This window comes from Rhinolophus sinicus, chromosome 14, assembly GCF_057876585.1.
Source record: "Rhinolophus sinicus isolate RSI-liver-muscle chromosome 14, RSI-T2T, whole genome shotgun sequence".
NCBI classification, from domain to species: Eukaryota; Metazoa; Chordata; class Mammalia; order Chiroptera; family Rhinolophidae; genus Rhinolophus; species Rhinolophus sinicus.
This window is the reverse complement of record NC_142514.1, coordinates 74,906,039-74,921,019: the sequence shown is the minus strand read 5'-3', so window position 1 is coordinate 74,921,019 and position 14,981 is coordinate 74,906,039. Positions and strand designations below refer to the sequence as shown.

General features: G+C 35.6%; 1 protein-coding gene across 4 annotated transcripts in view; it reads left to right on the top strand.

The window, feature by feature from the left end:
- Positions 1–14,981, top strand: part of CDKAL1 (CDKAL1 threonylcarbamoyladenosine tRNA methylthiotransferase) — a 616,068-nt gene that overhangs the window by 185,292 nt on the left and 415,795 nt on the right. For all 4 annotated transcript variants that reach the window (XM_019734280.3, XM_019734279.3, XM_074335173.2 and 1 more), the window contains exon 7: positions 11,169–11,217. In XM_019734280.3, coding sequence (XP_019589839.3) covers positions 11,169–11,217 — 49 coding nt within the window. The remainder of the gene's footprint in view (positions 1–11,168; positions 11,218–14,981) is intronic.

Sequence of the window (14,981 nt, the reverse complement as noted above, 5' to 3'; positions counted from 1 at the left end):
AGAAACCTTCTGAAATATAAGGAGTTACAATGAAATAAAAAACGAATTATATTGGTTTGTACAAAGAAAAAAACAATTCTGACGTGTGAAAAAATATGAAGATGTTTAAATTCATTGACTTGGGAAATTATTTGTAGGAGTATGTTTGAAATTGTGTTGCACATTTGATTTACAGACTGGGAGCAAACTGTTATTCCTTCACAGAATTTTTATGATGGAGGGCGTTAATAGAGGTGGAAGGAAGAACAGCTGTAACTGCATTCTGTTCTTTCACCTGTTAGGATTTGTCTTTGTCACCCCACAGTACAGGGAGGATGTTTCAATTCTGTTGACTAAATGATTGAAATAAAAATCTGCCTTTAGATGGGGATCTGTGGGTGAGCAAACTACTTATTGCACACCTGAGTTAAAAAGACATACTGTCCCATGTTTGCAAATGCTTATAGCATTTAAGAAGATATTTAATAAGAAAGATATTACCATCATCATAACATGTTAATTTCCATCAATATCAGCTTTTAAAAACGGGGCTTTTAATTTGTTGGCATAATCAGAGATAGCAGTGTGGAGAGGGCATGTAGTAATTGGTGATTTGACCCCTGGGCCTTTTTCATTCTCTGTCTTGCTGCTTCCTGAAACTATCTAGTTGTTATTAATATTATTTGTGTGGTGGTGCACAGAAAGAAAATAGAAGTGAAAACTGTCAACCAACCTCTAGGTCCAGAGGTTGACAGTAACCATCTTCCATCCCGGAGCACAAACCTGTCTAATTTTGTTTATATTAGGAGAGGAGAAAGAACAGATTTGAAACATAGATGTTTTGAGTGAAAAGATCTTTTTTAACCAAAATTTTTTTTCCTAGCATGATTAAGTGAAGTTTATATTTTATGTCTAAACTATATGTATTTGTAGGAAACCAGTACAGAATCAAGATCTTTTAAATTTTTTCAGTATCTTGAAACATTTTACCTTACAGTGAAAAATTTCGTTTCTCATTTGGCAGATAGTTATGGTTAATCATCCACCTTGGAGTGAGATTTCATGCAATGTCATATATGTATTCATCACTGCTATTTGTTTAAATTGGTTACTCTGTCTAGTGTAGGTAGTTCCATGATCTTGTGACTATACCTGCTGAATGCTCCTTTCCTTCTCTTCAGCTCCTTTGTTGGCTGGTAAGTTGCTTTTAGTCAATGAGAAAGCAGGATATTCTTTGTTAAAGTCTGGTAGAAAAAAAAATAGTAGACTTCAGGACTCAGGAAACCTGGCTTCAAATCCTGGGGCTGCCGCATTATTCTTCCTTCTATTGAGCGAGTATTTACTGAATGCCTACTATGTACTAGCTACTGGTCCAGGTGGGAGGAATGCAGCAGTGTAAAATCACCAGAGATCCCTGCCCTCATGGAGCTTACATTCCAGCCTAGGATGTTTCCAGCCTCTTGGGCCCTAGACTTATTAATCGAGAATCTTTATGTAAGGACCCACTGGAAATACACTTTGTGTCCCTGGGTTAGAAGTTATGTTAGGAATAGATGGGTGAAATAATATGCATTTGCTTGATTGAATTCTTACAGTAGCATTATTTCTCTATTATTGCAGTAGTCATTATTAAAAGACATGACATTTATTAGGAAGGTTGATTTTTTACTCTGTTACAGGAAAGCATGTTTCCAAAAACTACATTTTGTGTAGATTTTCTGTGCTAATGAACAGGGACTACATTTGAACTTGGTCTTCGTATTGATTCATTAGGCTTATCTTTGTAGTAATTGTATAATTTCTCTAGAAACATCTGCAAAATTTTCTTTGGCGAGCTGAACAAAAGTGTTGTTTAACGTAGGTATCCGGTTATCACTGGGACTGTTACCAGGTTGATTTGCAGTGGTTTAAACATCTTTTCAGGTAGGCTGCTCTAATCCTGAAAAGTCAAACAGCATGATGACTATTTCAAATGTGAACGCTTTCATTTTGAAAATTGTATGTATAAATAAAACAGCATTTGAAAGACGCTATATTTGAGCATATTTCCATTATATACCATATTGCAAAAGGTAAATAAATGTATGGAGTGAAACAATGTCACAGTAATGTGGCATTGAGGTGGAGGGCAAAGCTTTAGAAACTGTGTGAAGAGGGTTTATTCAACTTGTCAATCTATTTGCAGTTTACTATGATGGACACTTACTTATAAGCTCTATTAAGCCAGGGATTTTGTTTGCTCTTATTTTACATTTTTACATTACTTTCTGTGCCTAGTACAGTGTCTGACTAAAATATGTGTTGAGTTGAATACTTCTTAATTACAAGGTATGCATTTAACTTAATTTTTTCCATATTGTTCCTAGTTATTCCAGCAGCATTTAGTTTTGAAATTTTCCTTTCCTTCTTTTGTGTTGCTGACTCTATCATGTGTTTGTTTCTTAATTGGTGTATTAGTTTTTTGTGTCCATAACAAATTACCATACATACAGTTGCTTAAAACAATACATATTTATTTGGAGGTCAGAAGTTGGACATGGGTTTTACTGGACCAAAGTCAAGGTGTTGGCAGTGCTGCATTTTTTCCTGGATGCTCTAAGGGAGAGTTCTTTTCCAGCTTTCAGAGCCTACTCACATTCCTTGATTTGGGGCCTCCTTCTCCCATCCTAAGGGAGCAGTGCCATCAGTCAGCTGTGACGGACTCAAGTGAATAGCTTGGGCCCATCTAGATAATCCAGGCTATTCTCCTCATTGCAAAGTCCTTAATCTTAATCACATCTGCAAAATCCATTTGCCTTGTCAAGTAACATATTCATTGGTTCTGGGGATTCTGATGTGCACATGTTTGGGAGGCCATTTTTCTGTCTGCTACAGAAAGTACTGTTTATTAGTTAATGTTTTGCGTCTCTAATGTGTATTTTTGTTTCAGTTCTAATATTGCTATTTTAAACTTAAGTACAACTTTAAAAATCATTTTTTACTTTGTAAGGTCCTATTATTTAATATAATATTCCAGTGTTCCAAATAACAATTATTCTCTGTATAATTGAGTTTAGCACGTTCAGTTTTGTTACAATTACTGAAAGATTTTTTTCCCACTACAGAAAGTGTTACAGGTATTTTAATTGGATTTAAGAAGAAGTTCCTGGTACTGATACTCATCCGTCTGGCCTGGCCTCATCTTTCAATTAGTAATTTCTATCTCTTACTTAGTGTTAGTCACTCACCGGTATCAGTCAGGTAGAAAATGATAGAAAATAAGCTTTTAGTTGTGTGTGAAATGTGCTGTCCCCTATTTGTACTATTGGGGAACAACTTTTCTCAATGAAGAGATGAAAGAAGATGAAAATATACTGGGAGATGAGAAAGTTTGTTCAGAAAGTTAAACCACGTGTACCATCAAATGCTCTTTTGTGTAATTTATTGGCCAAGTTGTTCACAGGCTTGTGAATTCAAGAAATCTTCCTTCTGATAGAGTTGAAAGATGTTAAGATAACTTAGTGACTGCTATGGATTTTCCCAAATTGAAATTTGGAAATTGAGCTCTGTTCCAATAAATACCATTTATAGAGGTAAGGACTTTGCTTAACAGCCTGGAGAAAAATTTTTAGAGAGAATAGTATTTTTATAGAGAAGTCAGTCCTGCACTTGAACCTGTCAGATACTGATTATTAGATCAAACACCCTTTATGGTCAAAGTGAGAAATTTAAACATACATTTGATGGAAAAGGCTTTTTATATATATAGTTCTCAATGGAGCTAGGAAGAAAGACATTATTTTTTCATTGTAAAAGTTGATAGAGTTTTTAGGTATTTTTAAAGTTTTGTCTGATATTTCATAATTAGAATGATTTCCTCATTTATTTATATACAATCAAAATTAAAAGAGCAAATGAGAAAGTTCCTCTGTGTCTATGTTGATTTGTATCTATAATGTAGATACGCTTTCTTGCTCCTGAAAGGCTTTGAGATGTTTTGGGATAAAATCAAAGCATAGTAAAACTCCAGCCAGATTCATGTTAAGTACAAAAAAGATTCACAACCAAATAACAGAAATGGGGATAAAGAGTTGTCTTTGAACATTTTCCATGGGATTAACCTGAGCAATGTTGTTAAAATTGTTCGTTTAACCCTCCTGTGACTTCTTTTGCAAGTAGAATAAAATCTAAACTGCATAGCATGAACTATAAGATCTCAAATAATCTCTTCCTCTACTTATCTGCCCTCATCTCCGACCACTCTGACCTTCATTCACCATCATTTCTGTGCCTCAGCCCTTTGATGTTCTCTTCGCCCTGGAGGTTCACGTTGATGCTTCTGTCTTATGTGTGGTTCAGGTCACAGTAGCAACATTTCAAGTGTGCAGTAACTAAATGGGCTACCATGTTCGACAGTACAGCGTATAAACATTTCCATCATTGTAGAAAGTTCCGTTCGATAGCACCGCGCTAAACAATGAGGAAATTTCAGAACAGCACTTTTACTTGCTTTAGGTGCATTTGTATAGGTTTGTTTCTTCAGTATATGTTTAGCTGTAAATTTGGAGGGGTTCATAATAGCTGAATAAAATATTTTTATGGATTTTTTTAAAAAGTTCTGTAGCAGAATGACTCATTAATGTTATTTATGGATTGTTTATTCACCAACTCCTTTCTTCATTGTCGAGAACATATGGAGTCAGTAATAGAACATACTGCATGTCTTTTTTTTCTGTATATTTATAACTAAGTGCCTGAAGGACACAAGATACTGTTTTATTTATTTTACTTGAATTATATGCTATAGACTAGGCTCTTGTGTATTCAGGGCTACAATTTATAGTATTAATTAAGAACAGCTTTCCTTTTCTCCCCAGAATGAATTCAATATATTCTTCTTTAGTGTGTGTGAATCTTGAGTTTGTTCTTACTCGTGATTGTTTTTTCTTCTCGTGCTGCCTCCCATCCCATCCTTGTTTGGCCTCCTAACTCCGTTTAAATTCTGCCCCCCCACCACTTTTCTCTCCCTTTGTTTTCTGTCTGCCTTTTTTTTTCTCTTCCCACCCCACTGCTTCCTCCAATATCCTCCTTATGAAAAATGGAAATGACAGCATATTTTCATTAAATGACTTAAACGTCTCCCCTATTTGTTTGTAATCAAACACTGCTTGTACCCTTTTTCTTCAAGTTTGGAAGACCCTTCTTTTTAAAGTTCTGCGTTTCCCTCACACCAGCCAGTGGTTAAATTATCACATGTAGGCGACATTGATTTTTCTGCCACAATAGCAAAAGTGATCAGTTTTCTAAATCAGAGGACATGTTTTCAGCTGTTATATATTCAAGCAAATTCTCTGACCATCAGGGTGAAAGAAAATCTCTATTTCTTCAACATCCTCCCACCCCCGCACACACTTAAACTTGACATAATTTTACGCTCACAGAAAAGCTGCAAAAATAATTACCATATACATGTTACCCAGATTCCCCAAATGTTAATATTTTAAAAATTTGCCATCACTCTCTTTTTATATACACACCTTTTTTTCTGATCCTGTTGAGTGTAATATACAAACATGATGCCTCTCAACTTCTAAATACCCCTATATTTAAAAAATAAAGACATTCTCATACAAAAATAAAAATTAAAAAGAAGACATTATTTTATATCACTATAGTACAATTATAAAAATCAGGAAATAATTTTGATATAATACTATATGTTAGTGTGCAAATCTTATTAATATCTTGCCAATTGTCCCAATAATGTTCTTTATAAGAAAAGAAACATCCCAGATCCAAAGTTGCATTCAGTTGTTAGGTCCCTTTAGTCTGCTTTAATTTGGAATGTTTCAGTTTTTCCTTGAGTTTCATGACCTTGATTTGACATTAGAACATTTGACCACCCTCAACATTTTTTTTTTTTTTTTGTAATAACAGCTTTTTTTGAGATATAATTCACATATCATACAATTCTCCCATTTCACATGTGTAATTCATTGGTTTTTAGTATATTCACAGAGTTGTGAAGCCATCACCATGATCAATTTTAGCATATTTTCATCACTCCAAAAAGAAATCCAATACTCCTTATCAGCTTCTCCCATTTCTTTCACCACACATCCATAGGCAAGTACTACTCTACTTTGTCTCTGAAGAGTACCCTATTCTGGCTATTTATTATACATGGAATTATAATACTTGACTTTTTGTCTGGCTTCTTTCACTTGGCATAGTGTTTTAGCATATATCAATACTTCATTCCCTTTTATGGTTTAATGATATTTCACTGTATGGATATGTCACCTTTTGTTTATCAGTTAATGGAACTTTGGTTGTTTCCACCTTTTGGCTGTTATAAATAATGCTGCTATGAACTCTCATTTGCAAGTTGTTATGTGGACATATGTTTTCATTTCTGTTGGATACATAGCTAGGCTTGGAATTATTGGACCATATGATAACTCGATGTTTAACATTTGAGGTTCTGCCAGATTGTTTTCTAAAGCAACTGCACCATTTTACTGCTTTCCCACTAGCAATGTATGAGGGTTCCAATTTCTCCGTATCTTCACCCACCTTGTTATTGTATGCTTTTTTATTGTAGCCACCCTAGTGGGTATGAAGTAGTATCTCATTATGGCAAATATGCATAACATAAAATATATTATTTTAAATAATTTTATGTGTACTAAGTGGCATTAAGTACATTCACGCTGTTGTGCAACCATCACCACCATCCATCTCCAGAATTAAAAATCTATACCCATTAAACAATAATTCTCCATTTCTACATTTTAGTTTTGATTTGAATTCCCTGGTTGACTAATGATGTTGAACATCTTTTCATGTGCTTATTGGCCGTTTGTATATCTTCCTTGGAGAAATGTCTATTCAGACCTTTTGCCCATTTTTAAATGGTGTATTTGTGTTTGTGTAATTGAGTTATCTGAGTTCTTTATATAGTCTAGATGTAAGTCCTTTATCACATTTATTATTTGCAAAAATTTTCTCTTAATTTTCTGTGTTGTCTTGTTACTTTCTTGATGGTGTTTTGTGATGCACCAAGAAGTTTTAATTTTAGTTTATCTTTTCTTTGTTGCTTATGTTTTTGGTGTAATATCTAAGAAACTGTTGTCTAATCCAAGGTTCCTTTAGTGATTAAACAGATTTATGATTCTGTTTTCTTCTAAGAATTTTATGGTTTTAGCTTACCCTCAACTTTTTAACCTTTAACTGTTTCCTGCACTTGTGATTCTGACTCTTCTGTACAAATATGGTTGCTTATTCGGCCCATGTGCTGCCTGACTGGGAGCAGTGCTCCCTTTGAGCTGTTATATCTCTAACATACATAAGCATTGTTATTTTGGTTCCATCATTGAATTACCTCATAATTTATTCCTTTTATTCTCTGTCTTCTTTCCTCAACTCATATCTTCTCATTCACCCACATTCCCTGGGAAATTTGACCCACTCTTCCTTATCCTACCATGTCTGTAATGTCTCGGGCAGTCTGAATGTCCTCATGTTGTCATGTCATCAACACTCTAACCTCTCTCTTTTTTCTCAACTCAAGTTGTTACCACTTTCATCCTGTTTTAGCAACTTGTCCTTATAACCTGATCTTAGACTTTACTGTTTTTCAAAAGTACTAAATGCTTGTATCTGTACCCTACTTATAAACTCCTGTATTCATTCCTCCTTTTTATCTTTCCTGCCACTGTCCCTCTTTCCCACTCTCTCTTTTATTTCTTCCTTCTTTTCCCCAATCCCCAGCCACTTGTTTTCTCATTTCTGGCACTACTTCTTTCCCTATCTAACGTATTCTCCAAGGTGTATCTTATCCAAAATTTATAATTAACTTATTTTCTTCCATATCCTTCAAATCCATCGATAAGTCTTTCACTGCTGTTTCCCTAGCTTTTTGAACCATCCTAGTATATGTTAGATGTTCAATAAATGATGACTGACAGACTCAATGAATGAATGACGGAATGAACGAACCTTGGAACTATCCATTTATCTAACTGTTTGGTTCCTACACGAGAATTACTGGGCTCTAAGAAAAATTACAGCTGTACATGGAGTCATTGTTAAAAAATCATGGTTTTTAATTTCAACTGGTATCTTAATACTGTCCGGCAATTTTTATGTGTCCCTAGTCATCACTTTTGTTTGTTTGTTTTAAATAGATACTAAATTTTCAACAGGTATTTTAAACATTCACTTTGTTCTTATTTGACAGTATGCTTTCTCACTCATAGCATAGCTTAGCATTCTATGTGACTTCAGTGACAGTACTAGCTGGCATCCATTCCCACGCTTTTCTTATAACCCCTTGTTTCACAAGAAGACAACTTGGCCCCTGTCCCATTCTCAGCTTGTGTCTCTACCCTTGTTGTGGATCTTACCTACTCCACTTTCTGAACGAACTTGCTCCATCAGTTATTACTTTTATCTTCAACTACTTTTTCTCCACTCAGAATGTACTTCCCATGCCCTCAATCAATCAATCAATCAATCAATCAATCTATCAATCCGTCAATTGAATTCATTAACCCAAACCAAAACATATATACACTCAGTTTCTCCTAGCTACCAGGAGTCCTCTTCCTCCTTCCCTGTCTACCCAGCTTTTTGAAAGAGTAGTCTATATTAGCTGTCACCATTTTCTTTCTTTTTCAACTATAGTTGACATACAGTACTATATTAGTTTCAGGTGTACAACATAGTGATTAGACATTTATCTAACTCACGACGTGATCACCCCACCGTTTTCTTATTTAAGATTCATTACTATTGAACTCCTCCCCGCCTCCCTTAACTTCACTGAGCGCCTCGTTAAATCAGGCATACCCACTGTAGTCTTAATGTTACTTGCTATCTCTGTAGCATTCGACACTGCTTGCTCCTCTTTGAACTTTTTGTTATCCTGGCTTTGATCACATTCTTTAAGGAAACCACGTGGACTTTGTTAATAAAACCAGAACCTAATGCTTGTAATGATTCCAAGTAAGCACAATCTTCAGTTAGGTAGGTTTGTGTGGGACTAAAGATCCAATATTCTCTGAGATTTCCTTTGCTTTGACAGTTTCCCAATTATATTGCTACTGCCACCAATCATGCTGGGCTCAGTGGTCAGAGGCAGAGCTGGATTCAAGTGTGTTCTCACAAGTCTTTCCTTATTTCCTGTAAGACAAAGGAAAATTTTAAATAGATTCGCCATTGCATTTTTAATAAAGTTTTTAAAAAAGGTTCTTTTTGTCTTAGTTGAGTTCTTTGCAGCATCGTTGTACAATAATGAAAGATTAGAAATAGCATAAATGTCCATCAGTATGGGAATGGATTCGGATTAATGTGTTATGGGATTGGGGCGACTAGTAAAATGTACTGATGATGTATAGAGAACAAATCAAGGGGCAGGTCTTATTTTATCCAGCATCTAGCTAGCTATCTCATAATTTGTAAAAAAAAAAAAAAAAAATACGGAACAGAACTACGTTAGTCCTCCCTTATTCATGGTTTCACTTTCTGCAGTTTTGGTTATATGTAGTCAACCACTATCTGGTTAAATGGAAATGTTCAGAAATAAACAATTCATAAGCTTTAAATTGCATGCTGTTCTGAGTAGCATGAACGAAATCTCGCACCATCCTGCGCTGTCCTGCCCTTTCCCCTCCAGGACATGAACCATCTCTTTGTCCAGCATCTCCACGCTGTATATGCTACCTGCCCATTAGTCACTTAGTAGCCATCTTAGTTATCGGATCGGTTATCAGAGAGTGAGAGGACCATAGGAACATAACTTTTATTATAGTGTATTATTATAATTGCCCTATTTTGTTGTAAGTTATTGTTGTTAATCTCTTACTGTGACTAATTTTTAAATTAAACTTTACCATAGGTATGTATGTATACCGTGTTTCCCTGAAAATAAGACCTACCTGCGCAATCAGCTCTACTGCATCTTTTGGAGCAAAAATTTACATAAAACCCGGTCTTATTTTACTGTAAGACCCGGTCTTACATAATATAATATATAATACCAGGTCTTACATTAATTTTTGCCCCAAAAGATGCATTAGAGCTGATTGTCCGTCTAGGTCTTATTCTCAGGGAAACATGGTAGGATAAAACATAGTATATAAAGGGCTCAATGCTGTCTGTGGTTTCAGGCATCCACTGGGAGTCTTGGAACGCATCCTTCCTGGATACGGGGTACTACTGTATTTATAAATGTTTAGCACTGAAGAATATCTTGGTAGCTACTCATCGAGCTATTAGGAGAGGTTTCATCTGAGAAATGGAAATGGAAGATGAAGGATGTTAAGGGTTACTTGATTTCCTCTTTATATTTCTGTTTTGTTTGAATTTTTTCAGTGAATATGTATCATAGCTTCTGTAATAAAACAGTGATGAGTTGAGGATTTTTAAGGTAGAAGTAATATCAACTTATGATCTATTCTTTATGTGTTCCTTTAGCTTCTTTGCTTTTTTCATTTTCCTTCTAACCTTCAACCACTGTAATCCAGTCTCCTGGGTGAGCGTCTTCTAGCCTAATCCTGTATATCCCATAAGAGTCACCTTTGATTCCCTGAGAAGCATTCCTGGATCATTCAGTCAGATTTTATTACCTTTCCTCTGTGATCCCATGCCACCCTGGGAAATCTTCCTTAGGCACTGGTGTCTAGGGCAGGAATTGTTATTATTTGACTCTGTAGTGCATGGATGTGAGCACCGTTCCCAGCACACGGTAGAACTTCATTAAAAGGGGTTTCAGTGTTAAATAATAAAGCATAGAACTTGGGGTAAATCTCCTTAATATCAGCATGTCTTTTTGTGTAGGTTGTCATTTTATACCACTTTTCTTTAATCCCTGTGTGAAAGACATGTTTTAATTAAACTTCAGTTTATATCTTAGAACATTTTGAGTTTATGTTGATAGACTCTCCTAACAGAACTCCAGGCAGTTCATTTAAATGTAGTATTTCAATTGTCATTAGAGGTCAGGAGAGTTATAATTTCATACTGCATTGTAACATAAAACGTTAACATAGAATATTTTTTATAATATCTTCAAATGCATTAATTGAAGAAAACCTACATTTGTGTGCTTAGAAAATGTGTAATGTTGACTTAAGCAGAAGTATAAGTACAAATTAATATTTCTTCTCTGTGTAAACTGCTTGTTTAACAGTTTGTTTTCTTTTTAGGTTCAACAAATAGATCGAGTAGTGGAAGTTGTGGAGGAAACAATTAAAGGTAATTGTTGAAAGTGAGATAGCAGAGGTATATATTGTTTGAACTATATTATAAAGATACCACTTAGTTTTTATTTATTGAGCATTTTATGAAAATTTTTGTTTTAGATATAAAAATCATAAAATTTTGTCCCTGATTGTTTCATGCATTGACTGGTCCCATATAGGAGACATATATTTGATTAGCTTTCAAGTGAGTCAGGTCATAGTTTTTTTGTTTTTGTTTTTTTAAATCTTATTTTTATTGTTATTAAAATAGATTTAATTTATGTCTCAGATCAGGAAGATAGAGTTTAAACAATTTTGAAATAAGGAAATGATTTTGTATGTTCTTTTCAGTTTTATTGCGATAACACTGACATTTGCATGTTTTCATATCACATAATTAGTTGCAGTTTTCCTCTTTAAAAGTACTTTAAAGTGTTCAATTTTGATACCATTTCCAGGTGTAATTTTTATAGTTACTGCACTAGAAAATAGTAGTAGAATTATGTTTTGCTTCTTTCATTAACCAATGTTCATTGAAACAGATTCTTATGGATGTCACTGAGAAATAAGCCATCCTTAATTCTGTAGTTAATTTTTAAATAGTAATAGTTTATTTTCCTCTGTTAGATTAGCACAAATGAAAACCAGTAATATGATATTGAAATATTAAGTTAAATGAATTGAGGGTCTCACTTAAAATTTTATCTTGTTATAGAATAGAAATTTTTTTTTTTTTTTAAACAAATAGACTACTTCCACCAAATAGATAGTTTTAACCACACACTTTTCCTGCTGGCTTATATCTACTACCTTCCATATGCTGTTATTAATGCTCATTAATTTTGAGTCTTTGATTTAATAGAGATTGATGATTACAGAAGATGAGAATGAGACTATACATTAATCTGTTGAAATTCCAAAATAAAGTGAAATATGATTAAAATTTTTTAGTAGTGATAATTTTGAATGTTTTTTTCAAACTGTCCCTCAACCCCATCTTGGAGAATCCAGAATACTATCGTTTATTGTGCACTTACAGTGTGACAAGCACTGTGCTAAGTACTTCACATGCATCAAGTTATGTAATCTCCACAAGAGTTCTGTCAAGTAGATACAAATATTATCCTAATTTTTCAGATGAGGGAGTTGAAACACAAGGACACACAGCCAGTAAGTGGCAGAGCTGGGATCTGAACTCTGGCCATTGTAGCTCCAGTGCCTGCGCTGTTAAGCTTGACACTCTATTCACACTATGCCATAACTTCTCTGCTCTCGCCCAGTGGAGAATCACTGCCTTAATGGTTGTTTGATTGAGCTGCTTAAAGCAGTGCTTTAGGATGCTTGAGGGTATTGTTGCCTTATTTATCTTCTGTTTGAGAATCAGGTCCATACTGGCCACAGAATAATTTTTTTCAAGACGTGAATGGAGGTGAAGATAACACAGGAGAAAATCTAGGTGACCTTGGGTATTGCAGTGACTTTTTAGATGCAACACCCAAGGCATGATTCATGAAAGAAAGAATTGATAAGCTGGACTTCATTAAAATTAAAAACTTCTGCTCTGCAAAAGATACTGTTAAGAGAATGAGAAGATAAGCCATAGACCATGAGAAAATAGTTGGAAAAGACGTATCTGATAAAGGACTCTTATTTAAAATGTACAAAGAACTCTTAAAATTCATTAATAAGAAACTAAACAACCTGATTTAAAAAATAGACCAAAGACCTGAACAGAAAGTTCACAAAAGAACATGTAACATGACAAAGACACATATAAAGAGATAGATGCTCCACATCATATGTCATTAGTGAGTTGGAAATGGAAACAACAATGAGCTACCACCACGCACATATTATAAGGGCCAGAATCCAAAACACTGAGAAACCAAATGCTGACGAGGATGTGGAGCAACAGGATTCATAGCTGGTAGGAGTGCAAAATGGTACATCCACTTTGGGAAACAGTTTGGTGGTTTCTTACAAAACTAAACATACTCTTTCCATCTGATCCAGCAGTTGCACTCTTTGGTTCTTATCCAAAGGAGTTCAAAACTTATGTCCACACAAAAACCTGCACACAGGTGTTTATAGCAGCTTTATTCATAATTGCAAAAACTTGGAAGCAGCCAAGATGTCCTTCAGTGAATGGATGAATACACTGTGGTACTTCCAGATGGTGAAATATTACTCTGTGCTGAAAAGCAATGAGCTACGAAGCCATGATAAGACACGGAGGAAGTGTAAAAGTACATTACTAAGAGAAAGAAGCCAATCTGAAAAGGCTACATACTCTGTGATTCCAACCATATAACTTTCTGGAAAAGATAAAACTATGCAGACAGTAAAAAGATCAGTGGTTACCAGGGGTTATCGAAGGGGGAGAAAGGGTGACTAGATGGAGCACAGAGGATTTTTAGGGCAGTGGTACTATTCTGTACAGTACTGTAATGCTGGTACCTGTCATTGTACAGGTGTCCAAACCCAGAGAATGTACACCACCATAAGTGAATGGTAACGTGAGCTGTGGATAATGATGTGTCCATATAGGTGCATCGATTGTAACACATGTACCACCCTGGTGCGGGCTGTGGGTAAAACAATGGGGAGTGTGGTGGGGGAAGGGAGGGGATATGTGGGAACTTCCTACTTTCTGCTCAATTTTGCTGTGAACCTAAAGCCACCCTAGAAATTAGTCTGTTAAAAATGATGAATAGTAGTTAACGTTGTGCTCAGGAGGCTGCCAGATGGCTTGCAGAGATATAATTTCTATAGGAAATCATAGAAGGTAAAGGTAAATTATATTGTTCTGTACTCACAATACTTTGACACCAAATGTTTAGGTTTTCCACACCCAGCAGTTCTGACACTGACTAACCAGAGTTAGTGCAGATGTCACAGGTTAAAGGCTCAGTCTCACAAGGCTGCCACCACTTCAGATGCCAATCACAAGTCCAGATTGTCACCTGTGCTTCTGACAGGCCAGCTTTAAATCAGGTTCCTACAACCCTCTCCTCAGATTGGATGATTTGCTAGAACAGCTCACAGGACTCAGGAAAGCCCTTTGCTTACTGTTACTACTTTATTGTAAAGGATATAACTCAGGAGCACCCACATGGAAGAAATGCACAGGGCAGAGTATGTAGAAAGGGACACAGGTTCCATGCCCTCTGTGGGTGTGCCGCTCTCCCAGCACCCCAATGTTTCACCAGCTTGGGAACTCTCCAAACCCCATCACTTGGGGTTTTTCTGGAGGCTCCACTATATTATATAGGTAGGATTGATCAAATCATTGGCCGTTGCTGATTGAACTTCACATGGTTGGCTCCTCTGGTTGCCACGCCCATCCTTCAAGAATTTCCTCATTAGCATAAACTCAGATACAGTTGCAAGGGGCTTATGTTGAATGACAACAAAAAATTCTCCACTCATCCCCGTCAATCAGGAAATTATGAGGTTTAGGAACTCTGTATCAGGAACTGGGGATGAAGACCAAATTATATTTTTTTATTATATCACAATATCACAGGCCTATACCTACCTCCCTGTTGGGTTAATTAAGGATGGCTTCTTCTCACTGAGTAGTTTGGGCTCAAGTGGATTTATTGGCAGTTGGATCTAGTTCTAAGAGTCTACAGCAAGATATGAATTGAAGATGAAGTTGACAGGGATGTTTATTGGCAGGCCTGGTTTGAGGGTGGGAAGGGTGATGAATTAAGTCGTAGTAATGCAACAAGAGAATTTTAGCGATGGAAGAAATAATTTTTTGCGTGTCCTTAG